Source organism: Salvelinus alpinus, chromosome 2 (assembly GCF_045679555.1).
Source record: "Salvelinus alpinus chromosome 2, SLU_Salpinus.1, whole genome shotgun sequence".
Taxonomy (NCBI): Eukaryota; Metazoa; Chordata; class Actinopteri; order Salmoniformes; family Salmonidae; genus Salvelinus; species Salvelinus alpinus.
The window spans coordinates 38,387,593-38,399,660 of NC_092087.1; the positions used below are offsets into that span (position 1 = coordinate 38,387,593).

At 45.3% G+C, this 12,068-nt stretch overlaps 1 protein-coding gene across 2 annotated transcripts in view; it reads left to right on the forward strand.

The window, feature by feature from the left end:
• The window catches only part of LOC139560226 (disco-interacting protein 2 homolog B-A-like), an 87,645-nt gene that overhangs the window by 69,394 nt on the left and 6,183 nt on the right, over nt 1-12,068 (forward strand). The window contains exons 18-38 of one of the 2 annotated variants that reach the window (XM_071376806.1): nt 2,065-2,204; nt 2,783-2,919; nt 3,189-3,269; nt 3,363-3,490; nt 4,336-4,450; nt 4,582-4,783; nt 4,951-5,063; nt 5,440-5,463; nt 6,363-6,443; nt 6,569-6,692; nt 6,793-6,914; nt 8,674-8,785; nt 9,444-9,553; nt 9,808-9,938; nt 10,091-10,259; nt 10,334-10,504; nt 10,872-10,933; nt 11,031-11,088; nt 11,208-11,282; nt 11,478-11,652; nt 11,859-11,982. In XM_071376806.1, the coding sequence (XP_071232907.1) occupies nt 2,065-2,204; nt 2,783-2,919; nt 3,189-3,269; nt 3,363-3,490; nt 4,336-4,450; nt 4,582-4,783; nt 4,951-5,063; nt 5,440-5,463; nt 6,363-6,443; nt 6,569-6,692; nt 6,793-6,914; nt 8,674-8,785; nt 9,444-9,553; nt 9,808-9,938; nt 10,091-10,259; nt 10,334-10,504; nt 10,872-10,933; nt 11,031-11,088; nt 11,208-11,282; nt 11,478-11,652; nt 11,859-11,982 (2,454 nt within the window). The remainder of the gene's footprint in view (nt 1-2,064; nt 2,205-2,782; nt 2,920-3,188; nt 3,270-3,362; nt 3,491-4,335; nt 4,451-4,581; nt 4,784-4,950; nt 5,064-5,439; nt 5,464-6,362; nt 6,444-6,568; nt 6,693-6,792; nt 6,915-8,673; nt 8,786-9,443; nt 9,554-9,807; nt 9,939-10,090; nt 10,260-10,333; nt 10,505-10,871; nt 10,934-11,030; nt 11,089-11,207; nt 11,283-11,477; nt 11,653-11,858; nt 11,983-12,068) is intronic. The other variant, XM_071376813.1, reaches the window with a different exon arrangement.

Sequence of the window (12,068 nt, forward strand, 5' to 3'; positions counted from 1 at the left end):
AATAAACATGGTACAAACATTATTGGGCAAAGTCAACAGCACAAAGGTCAAGAAGGTAGAGACAACAATACATCATACAAAGCAGCCACAACTGTCAGTAAGAGTGTCCATGATTGAGTCTTTGAATTAAGATAAAACTGTCCAGTTTGAGTGTTTGTTGCAGCTCGTTCCAGTCTAGCTGCAGTGAACTAAAAAGAGGAGCGACCCAGGGATGTGTGCTCTTTGGGGACCTTTAACAGAATGTGACTGGCAGAACGGGTGTTGTATGTGGAGAATGAGTGCTGCAGTAGATATCTCAGATAGGGGGGAGTGAGGCCTAAGAGGGTTTTATAAATAAGCATCAACCAGTGGGTCTTGCGACGGGTTTACAGAGATGACCAGTTTACAGAGAAGTATAGAGTGCAGTGATGTGTTCTATAAGGAGCATTGGTGGCAAATCTGATGGCCGAATGGTAAAGAACATCTAGCCGCTCGAGAGCACCCTTACCTGCCGATCTATAAATGATGTCTCCGTAATCTAGCATGGGTAGGATGGTAATCTGAATCAGGGTTAGTTTGGTAGCTGGGGTGAAAGAGGAGCGATTACGATAGAGGAAACCAAGTCTAGATTTAACTTTAGCCTACAGCTTTGATATGTGCTGAGAGAAGGACAGTGCACCGTCTAGCCATACTCCCAAGTCCTTGTATGAGGTGACTACCTCAAGCTCTAAACCCTCAGAGGTAGTAATAACACATGTGGGAAGAGGAGCATTCTTCTTACCAAACCACATTACCTTTATTTTGGAGGTGTTCAGAACAAGGTTAAGGGTAGAGAAAGCTTGTTGGACACTAAGAAATCTTTGAGTATAAGACTGTATCATCTGCATATAAATGGATGAGAGAGCTTCCTACTGCCTGAGCTATGTTGTTGATGTAAATTGAGAAGAGCATGGGGCCTAGGATTGAGCCTTGGGGTACTCCCTTGGTGACAGGCAGTGACTGAGACAGCAGATTTTCTGACTTCATACACTACACTCTTTGAGAGAGGTAGTTAGCAAACTAAGCCAAAGAGACCCCAATACTCCTTAGCCGGCGCAAAAGAATGGAATGGTCTACCGTATCAAAAGCTTTGGCCAAGTCAATAAAAATAACAGCACAATATTGCTTAGAATCAAGGGCAATGGTGACATCATTGAGGACCTTTAAGATTGCAGTGACACATCCATAACCTGAGTGGAAACCAAATTTTATACCCGAGAGAATACTATAGACATCAAGAAAGCCAGTCAGTTGATTATTGACAAGTTTTTCCAACACTTTTGATAAACAGGGCAACATAGAAATAGGCCTATAACAGTTAGGATCAGCTTGATCTCCCCCTTTAAATAAAGGACGAACTGTGGCTGCCTTCCAAGCAATGGGAACCTCCTCAGAAAGGAGAGACAGGTTAAAAAGGTTGGAGATAGGCTTTGCGATGATAGGGTCAGCAACCTTACAGAAGAAAGGGTTTAAACCATCTGACTCAGATGTTTTTTTGGGGTCAAGTTTAAGGAGCTCCTTTAGCACCTCGGACTCAGTGACTGCCTGCAGGGAGAAACTTTGTAGCGGGGCAGGGGAAAAAGAGGGGGAAGCATCGGAGATAGTCGCATTAGAAGGGGTGGGAGATGAGGAAATGTTGGACGGGCAAGGAGGCATGGCTGAGTCAAATAGGAATCCTGACTTAATGAAGTGGTGATTAAAGAGCTCAGCCATATGCTTCTTGTCAGTAACAACCACATCATCAACATTAAGGGACATGGGCAGCTGTGAGGAGGAGGGTTTATTCTCCAGGACTTTAACCGTTTTCCAGAACTTGGCGTTAGACCCACAGAGAGAGAACTGCTCCTTAAAGTAACTGACAAACACATGTGTTTGTAGTACCCTGAGTTACCTCTGGATGAAATGAAATGAAAGTTACATAATGCACCTTCAATAATTACATTTTTCAATAAATACATTTTTCTACAGATACAAGGAAAGTCTTTCGGCAGTGTGTGTATATTTTGTGTAAAATTCCTGTCCTCTCCTGTACCTTTCTGTGTGCAGGCCGGGGGTGCCGGGGACGCCCCTCCCAGCCAGGGCCATCCTCTCCATGGGGGGTCTGAGTCACGGGGTCATCAGGGTCAACACGGAGGACAAAAACTCTGCCCTCACCGTGCAGGATGTGGGTCATGTGATGCCTGGAGGTGAGGAGGGGGGATGCACAGTATAGAAAAGAGAGAGAAATGGAGGATCTCACTTGAGAATGATATCAGGAGTGAAATCCATGTGTATGTCTGTAATTGGCATACAAGTCTCAGGCAGGGCTATAGTAACTACTCACGGGAGTATGATTCCAAATCACCTCCACTGCAGGTCCATTTTTAAATATGAATGTGTTTGTTCCCGGGGCCACCCACACATAAAATGTATGCACGGATGACTGTAAGTCACTTTGGGCAAAAGTGTCTTCTAAATGGCATATATTACTATTATTATTATACTGTATTTGTTTCTTTATGTGTAAGTTGGTTTCTGTAATTGTATGTGCATTATTATTCCTGTACATGTATTTATCTGTGCAGCTGACTCTGTGTCTATATCTCTGATGTGTATAGTGAAGCCTGACTCTGTCTCTGTGTCTATATCTCTGATGTGTATAGTGAAGCCTGACTCTGTCGCTGTGTCTATAGCTCTGATGTGTATAGTGAAGCCTGACTCTGTCTCTGTGTCTCTATCTCTGATGTGTATAGTGAAGCCTGACTCTGATTCTCTGTGTCTATAGCTCTGATGTGTATAGTGAAGCCTGAAGGGCCTCCTCAGCTCTGTAAGACAGATGAGATAGGGGAGATCGTGGTGAACTCTCGTGCAGGAGGAAACATGTACTATGGCCTACCAGGAGTCACCAAGAACACCTTTGAGGTACGGACCCACAACCATTCGATTCCCCCTTATGTGTTACGTACTGTATGGGGGAACATGGTCAGACACCTGGTCAGGACCTGGTCAGACACACCAAACTCTGAACATTCAATATGCTTACCAACACATTTTCTATTAGAAATGTTAAAAACATCTGTTTTCTTTCTTTCTGTCTGTCTGTCTGTCTGTCTGTCTGTCTGTCTGTCTGTCTGTCTGTCTGTCTGTCTGTCTGTGTCTGTCTGTCTGTCTATCTATCTATCTATCTATAGGTGATTCCTGTCAATGCTCTTGGTGCTCCTATTGGAGAGATCCCTTTTGTGAGATCTGGACTCCTAGGCTTCGTAGGACCCGTAAGTAAGACTGTCTTGTGTTTGTGTGACTGTGTGCGTGTGTCCATATTCGCGTGCAGTGTGTATTGAATGCTGTGTCTAACCCTTCTACAGGGCAGTCTGATATTTGTGGTGGGGAAGAACGAAGGCCTGCTGATGGTGAGTGGGAGGAGACACAACGCTGATGACTTGGTGGCCACAGCACTGGCCGTGGAGCCTGTCAAGACTGTGTATCGTGGGAGGTGAGTACTGTGTGTGTGCATGCATTCGTGTGTGTGTGCGCATGTGTCAGCATGTATTTGAAGGGACAGTGGATGAGTTCTGTGCTGTATGTGCTCGCTGTGAGTCAGGTATATTGGGGATTGAGCATAGAGATGTATAGAGATCATTACTTGGAAATAACCAGTTTTTGCATGGACATTGCCATTGAGGGCTTCCACCAGTTTAAAGTAGTCAACTGGGTGAGGATTCCTGTGGGTTGGGAGCGATCAGCCAATGATCAAAATGTGTCATCTTCAAATTGGTTTGCCTAGTTTGTAAATGGCTTTAAGCTGTATGACATCTAGTGGCCACAATAAATGAATGACACACAATATTTGGTTCAAGACTCCAGCACTGCAGGTGGCAGTAAGTCACCAATATTAGCTTTCCACTTTTTTTTTATCTAAAGAAAATGGACTACTTTAAACTGAAGATAGCATGAGCAGCGACATTGAGGCTGTCACAGACTCCATAATTTCACAGATGCAATGTTGCAGTCTCTATGGCATTAAGCTTTGTTTGTTGTGTATCACCACTGTCATCTGCTGGGTATTAGTGAGCACTGCAGGCCTATAGTGCACTCGCAATATGAGTGTATGTATACAGCATGTTTCTGTGTGGGATGTGGGGGTGTATTGGCTCTGAAAAGAGAATCTCAAGCTGTGAAAATGCTTGTTATCAGAGCAGTTTTGTGTGTGTAGGAATTGCAGTGTTCTCTGCTTTATGTGTGGATGTACATATACAGTTTCTGGAGGGAGAGGTCAATATCTATGTGTGTGACTATGGATCCTTGCAGACATTCTAATTGTGTGCGTGTGTGTGTCAGGATTGCGGTGTTCTCTGTGACAGTGTTCTATGATGAGAGGATAGTGGTTGTGGCAGAGCAGAGGCCAGATGCCAGTGAGGAGGACAGCTTCCAGTGGATGAGCCGAGTACTGCAGGTAGCTAACCCCCCTACAAACACCTCTTTCTTGGTACATTCCAAAATGAACACCACAGTTTTCAATGTACTCTAAACACTTAATTAGAGAAGTTGTCTAACTGAGGGGTGTTGTGTGTGTCCACTGTCCAGGCCATTGACAGTATTCACCAGGTGGGTTTGTACTGCCTAGCCCTGGTGCCTGCCAACACATTACCCAAGACCCACCTGGGAGGGATCCACATCTTCGAGACCAAACAACACTTCCTGGACGGCAACCTGCACCCCTGTAACATCCTCATGTGCCCCCATACCTGTGTCACCAACCTCCCCAAACCACGGCAGAAACAGCCAGGTACAGTAGGCTCAGTTCAGGGGATCATACAGCAAAACTTGGCAACTGGTTGGCTTACAGTGGCGATGACTTTTGAGCTAGGGACTTTATTGTGAAAATGCATCTCTCTTTGTCTCTATCTCTCTCTCTCTCTTTGTCTCTCTCTCTCTCTCTCTTTATCTCTTCAGTGGGTGTGGGTCCAGCCTCCATCATGGTGGGGAACCTGGTAGCAGGGAAGAGGATAGCCCAGGCAGCAGGCAGGGATCTGGGCATGATCGAGGACCAGGACCTGATCAGGAAGGTAGGACCACCTCTCTCATCATCATCATCAGTTAGAAAGGACCCACATGCACGGTGGCCCATAGCATGGTAGGGACTATAGCGGTAGCTGGTACTACTAACCTGGTGGTAGCCAACACTACAAACAATGGCATGCCTACTGCCGGATAGTCACGTTCGGTGCGCTGTTGGTCTGCCGCCATATTGGTAGCAGACAGCGGTCCAATATGGGCTTGCCTGCAGTGGTGTGCTGCCTCTTTGACACCATTGGTCCAGTAAGTGTTTGCTTGTTGGGTAGTTAGACCGGACAAGAAAGCTGGTAAACCACGTGAGCAACATGATGCATTCTTTCTTCTGTCCTAATGCACCCGTCTCTCCCTGGATGTAACATTACATAGCTCCGTATGTGGCCTACTATGATGGTAAGAGCTACTGCCCCCTCCCTACCCACCACACCCTGGTTCTTCCTTTGCTTCTGTCTGCAATGTGCTGTACAGTGACGCGCTCAATGTGAATGGGGTTATTTTTCAGTTGCACACGCAAATAATTCTATGGTTGCATCGCTAAGTTCTGGCAAGATGTGAGATCTTGCATGGTGTCAGAAGTGATGCTCTGAATCTGCACGTGCTAATGTATTATGCCATTTGTTTCCCTTCTGCATCACAGCACAGTGATGGGGACAGTCTGTCGTGGCATCTCTTAATGTCACCTGATGCCCCATGCCTTCCATTGGTTCCCATCACCTCCTGAATGTTCAAAATATTACACACACAGACACACACAGGCCTTGCTGGTCTGCAGAATTGTTTGGACTCCAAGGAAGGCCCTGCAAGCCATCTCCCCGAGATCCAAACATCCACATCTGCTCTTCATGTGCTTTGCTGTTTTTCCCCAATCGATTTCTCCCCATAATTGCTGTTAGCTACAACTTAAATCAGTTTTTCATTATTTTAAGGAGTAGTTTGGCTAATGCTGCATGGTGTAAATTGACAATTTTCTTGATATTTTGTCAATGGGAGTGACAGTTGCCCTCCTCCTGGTAGAAAAGCTACCTACGGAGGACATTTTGGCTCCAGGGCTATTTACTGCAGTGCACCTGTATTGACCATCTTCATGTCCTTAGACTTACTGTAACTCAAGGGAATTAACTTGAGTAAATTCAAGTTCTGTCAGGTTTTTCCCATCAGCAAAATACAACTCTTATTAGATTTACTTGTAGTTATTTTGTGTTGATATCAATAGATATTTTTCCCCTCATATTGATATGCATATTGATACGATTGCTATGTAATGACCTTTGACCCTCTATTTCTCTCCTCAGCACCAGTTCCTGTCCGAGGCTCTACAGTGGAGGGCACAGACTGACCCAGACCACTGTCTCTATGTGCTGCTCAATGCAAAGGTAGCACTCTCAGTCTTATAGACACACTCTCACACGTATTACAGTAAACAGAACCCCCCATATACAGTTGTGCCCAGTTGTAAATAAACCCCTTGCCCCTACCCTCTCTAACTCCTGTGCTTCAGGGGGTAGAGGTATCTACAGCAACATGTGTGCAGCTGCATAAGCGGGCGGAGAAGATTGCAGCGGCGCTCACAGAGAAAGGTAGCATCAACACCGGGGACAACGTGGTGCTGCTCTACCCTCCTGGTGAGTCCTTTCTGTCTGTCCGTCAGACTCTGAGAAGTGGCATAGCCGTACCTGTTGAGGATGACTTAGAGTTACAGTCTGTCTTTGTCTCACTCTCTAGGTATTGACCTGATAGCCTCCTTCTATGGCTGTCTGTACGCTGGCTGTGTTCCTGTCACTGTCAGACCTCCTCATCCACAGAACCTGGCAGCCACACTTCCCACTGTCCGCATGATCATCGACGTAAGTGTGTGTGTTTGTGTGTATACAGTTGAAGTCGGAAGTTTACATACACCTTAGCCAAATACATTTAAACTCAGTTTTTCACAATTCCTGACATTTAATCCTAGTAAACATTCCCTGCCTTAGGTTAGTTAGGATCACCTCTTTATTTTCAGAATGTGAAATGTCAGAATAATTGTAGAGAGAATTATTTATTTCATCTTTTATTTCTTTTATCACATTCCCAGTGGGTCAGAAGTTTACATACACTCAATTAGTATTTGTTAGCATTGCCTTTAAATTGTTTAACTTGGGTCAAACATTTTGAGTAGCCTTCCACAAGCTTCCCACAATAAGTTGGGTGAATTTTGGCCCATTCTTCCTGACAGAGCTGGTGTAACTGAGTCAGGTTTGTAGGCCTCCTTGTTCGCACACGCTTTTTCAGTTCTGCCCAGCATTTTTTTCTATAGGATTGAGGTCAGGGCTTTGTGATGGCCACTCCAATACCTTGACTGTGCTGTCCTTAAGCCATTTTGCCACAACTTTGGAAGTATGCTTGGGGTCATTGTCCATTTGGAAGACTCATTTGTGACCAAGCTTTAACTTCCTGACTGATGTCTTGAGATGTTGCTTCAATATATCCACATAATTTCCCTGCCTCATGATGCCATCTATTTTGTGAAGTACACCAGTCCCTCCTGCAGCAAAGCACCCCCACAACATGATGCTGCTACCCCCGTGCTTCACGGTTGGGATGGTGTTCTTCTGCTTGCAAGCCTCCCCCTTTTTCCTCCAAACATAACAATGGTCTTTGTGGCCAAACAATTCTATTTCTGTTTCATCAGACCAGAGGACATTTCTCCAAAAAGTACGATCTTTATCCCGATGTGCAGTTGCAAACCGTAGTCTGGATTTTTTATGGCGGTTTTGGAGCAGTGGCTTCTTCCTTGCTGAGCGGTCTTTCAGGTTATGTCGATATAGGACTCGTTTTACTGTGGATATAGATACTTTTGTACCTGTTTCCTCCAGCATCTTCACAAGGACCTTTGTTGTTGTTCTGGGATTGATTTTCACTTTTCGCACCAAAACGCGTCTCCTTACTGAGCGGTATAACAGCTGCGTGGTCCCATAGTGTTTATATGTGCGTACTATTGTTTGTACAGATGAACGTGGTACCTTCAAGCGTTTGGAAATTGATCCTAAGGATGAACCAGACTTGTTTTCTGAGGTCTTGGCTGATTTCTTTGGATTTTCCCAAGATGTCAAGCAAAGAGGCACTAAGTTTGAAGGTAGGCCTTGAAATACATCCACTCCAACTCCAATTGACTCAAATTATGTCAATTTGCCTATCAGAAGCTTCTAAAGCCATGACATAATTTTCTGGAATTTTCCAAGTTGTTTAAAGGCACAGTCAACTTAGTGTATGTAAACTTCTGACCCACTGGAATTGTGATACAGTGAATTATAAGTGAAATAATCTGTCTGTAAACAATTGTTGGAAAAATGACGTGTGTCATGCACAAAGTAGATGTCCTAACCGACTTGCCAAAACTATAGTTTGTTAACAAGAAATGTGTGGAGTGGTTGAAAAACGAGTTTTAATGACTCTAACCTAAGTGTATGTAAACTTCCGACTTCAACTGTATGTGCTATCTTTTGATCAAGTCAGTGTATGAGGATGGGTGCTTTCTTATGAGCTTGCTGTTTGAGTGTAATTATTTTGGTCTTCCAAAGGTAGACAAACTAACATGTTGTTTGTGGTGCCTCTGACTGTCCCCAGGTCAGTAAAGCTGCCTGTATCCTTACCACTCAGAACCTCATGAGGATCCTGCGCTCTAAAGAGGCTGCTGCCACTCTGAACATTAAAACATGGCCGACAATCATAGACACAGGTACCAAAGACCAGGGGTTCTTAAACTTTTTGGTCCCGGGGACGCCTTTTGTGGTAGCAAATTCATCAGTGATGGACCCCCTCATATTTAGAACACAACTTGAGTGAGATGAAAAGAGCATACAAGGAGTTCTACTATGACTTTGGCAGTGCATGGCCGGATGAAACAAGTCTCAGGCCCTGGGATGGAACATAGAGCATCTGTTTTTTTTGTTGCAAATTTCCTGCAATTCTACACATTTTGCCATGAGGCAGAGAGAAAACTTTGCTATTCAAAGTTTCAATTACAGTGCATTTATGTAAGGTATTGAGTTGAAAAGTTGATAATTGGTGGACTACTGTGGATACCAATATCCCTGTGAGCTTCCCAGGCACATGATGCCCAGGTTTAAGAAAATATATTGTATATAAATTATATTGTATTGTATTATACCCTCGAAACTTATTCCACGGATCCCTTGGACAAAATTTGTTTAATCTATTTAAAAAATATATATATATATATATATATATGCTTGCTCTGGCTGCGTACCCCTAAAGTACCTCCACACCCCACTTTGAGAACCCCTGCCATAGAAGATCTCACATACAGAGCATACCTAACCATATAACCTGAGCCAGAGAAACTCAACCGTGTTGTGCATGTTCCCTTCTTCCAGACGACCTCCCTCGCCATAGACCTCCCACGATCTACAAGCCCCCCACGGCAGAGATGATCGCCTATCTGGACTTCAGTGTGTCCACCACGGGTATGCTCACTGGGGTCAAGGTAAGGTCAACTACAGGAGGCTACCGCTGGGTCTCAATACTCTAAAACAGTCCCAGACAGTTTGTAAACCTATGGTAGCCCATAAGCAGCTTGCCATCGGCAAAGTAAGTAGCCAACGGGCCATTTTGCTCATCTGCTGTACAATGGGCCAATGGCAATAGCCATAACCATGGCTTTATCGGTTGATTCTGCTTCTCTTATTGGTTGTTTCATTGTGATGTGTGTGTGATTGGCTGTGTCTCTCTGGCCATCAGATCTCCCATGCTGCAGTCAGTGCTCTGTGTCGCTCCATCAAGCTACAGTGTGAGCTATACTCCTCACGCCAAATAGCCATCTGCCTGGACCCTTACTGTGGCTTGGGCTTCGTACTGTGGTGCCTCGCAAGGTACACACACACACACACACACACACACACACACACACACACACACACACACACACACACACACACACACACACACACACACACACGGTATCTTTATCTCTCTCACTTACACACATTCCGAACACACACCTTCTCTTGTTTCCTGTGTGTAGTGTGTACTCGGGCCACCAGTCCATCCTAATCCCTCCTATGGAGTTGGAGAGCTGTCTGCCCCTGTGGCTGAGCACCCTGAGCCAGTACCGCATCAGAGACACCTTCTGCTCCTACTCTGTCATGGAGCTCTGCACCAAGGGGATAGGCACGCAGACAGATATACTCAAAGTGAGTACAACACATATACACACACACACGCACGCACACGCACACGCTAACTCTCCTTCTCTCTTTCCTTCCAGGCGCGTGGGCTGAACCTGTCATGTGTGAGGAGCTGTGTGGTGATAGCAGAGGAGCGTACTCGTCTGGCCCTCACCATGTCATTCTCCAAGCTGTTTAAGGACCTGGGCCTCTCCCCCCGCGCTGTCAGCACAGCCTTTGGATCCAGGGTCAACCTGGCCATTTGCATGCAGGTATTCAACCAGCTAGAATCAGTTCTGTGAGGAGTTACTAGGCAACAGGGAATTTTATATTTTATATCACTTGTTTGGAAAGATAGACTTTTATGAATGTTTTGACGGCCATGGCCAATGTTCCTATGATTTGTTGCTGACTCATGTTGGTTGATGCGCTAACCAGTGTCTCCCTGAACTGGAGGCTAAAGCCTTCTGTTAACTCCACATAATAGAAGAGTCACATGTAAATAGAGGAATCTATCTGAGGGTTGTCTGCCAGGTCAGTTAGTACAGCAGGACCTCCCTGTATGTCTCCTCAAGGACTGATCCATGTACAGTGGATGTGTATCTGAGTTTCCAGTCAGGTTTTCTGTGTGTTTCTCAGGGAACCACTGGACCGGACCCCTCCACTGTGTATGTGGACATGAAGTCCCTCCGCCATGACAGGTGAGAACATATGTGTGAGCAGCTTTGACACTGAGGATATTTTTGTTTTTACAATATTGAGTTTACCATCACAATGTGCTTTCACTTTCTGTCTCAGGGTGAGGCTGGTGGAGAGAGGAGCCCCTCAGAGTCTCCCTTTGATGGAGTCTGGAAAAGTAAGTCTCCCCTGATGGATCCACACACATTAAATTCCATTTTGTATTCAGATACAAGATGTGTTGTTGTGGGAGTTTCTTGTTCACCATCTGTCTCTCTACTCTATCACTTTCTCTAGATCTTACCAGGAGTCAGGGTGATCATTGTGAACCCAGAGACCAGAGGACCTCTCGGAGATTCCCATCTAGGAGAGGTGAGAGGAGAGAGAATGCTAATATTAGATTGAAAATGTCAACATGTGGCATTGATAAAAGGATGGGCATTAAGAAGGGTATAATTAGGAAAAACGCATATCCCTGTCAATAACCAACAATTCTCCTCATACATTACTCTCCTATTTCATCCTTAACTGTACATTGTCCCCTACTCTGCTCTCTGTCTCTGTCAGATCTGGATCAACAGCCCTCACAGTGCCAGTGGCTACTATACCATCTATGGAGAGGAGAGCCTGCAGGCCGACCACTTTAACACCAAGCTGAGCTTTGGAGACCCCACGACCCTGTGGGCCAGGACTGGCTACCTGGGCTTCGTCAAGAGGACTGAACTACTGGATGCCGCTGGGCGTGAGTGGCTGGGCACGGTCAGGGATATGGAGGCTAACGCTAATGGCTAACATAAAAAGGGAGGGCTATGGAGGCTAACACTAATGGCTAACATGAAAAGGGAGACATACTAGGGATCTGATTAGGGCTAAATTAACTATCCCAACATTCCCAGTATTCAACATATTTGTTTGCCCCTCTCTGTCTGTCTTCCTCTCTGTGGTCAGATCGTCATGACGCCCTGTTTGTGGTGGGTTCCCTGGATGAGACTCTGGAGCTTAGGGGACTGCGCTACCACCCCATCGACATCGAGACATCTGTGTCCCGGGCTCACCGCAGCATCGCAGAGAGGTCAGAACACTGGAGGGTCCCAGGAAACCTTACTTATTGTCCAATTGGTTTATCTATGTTTTCATAATTGGAGGGAGATGAAGAGA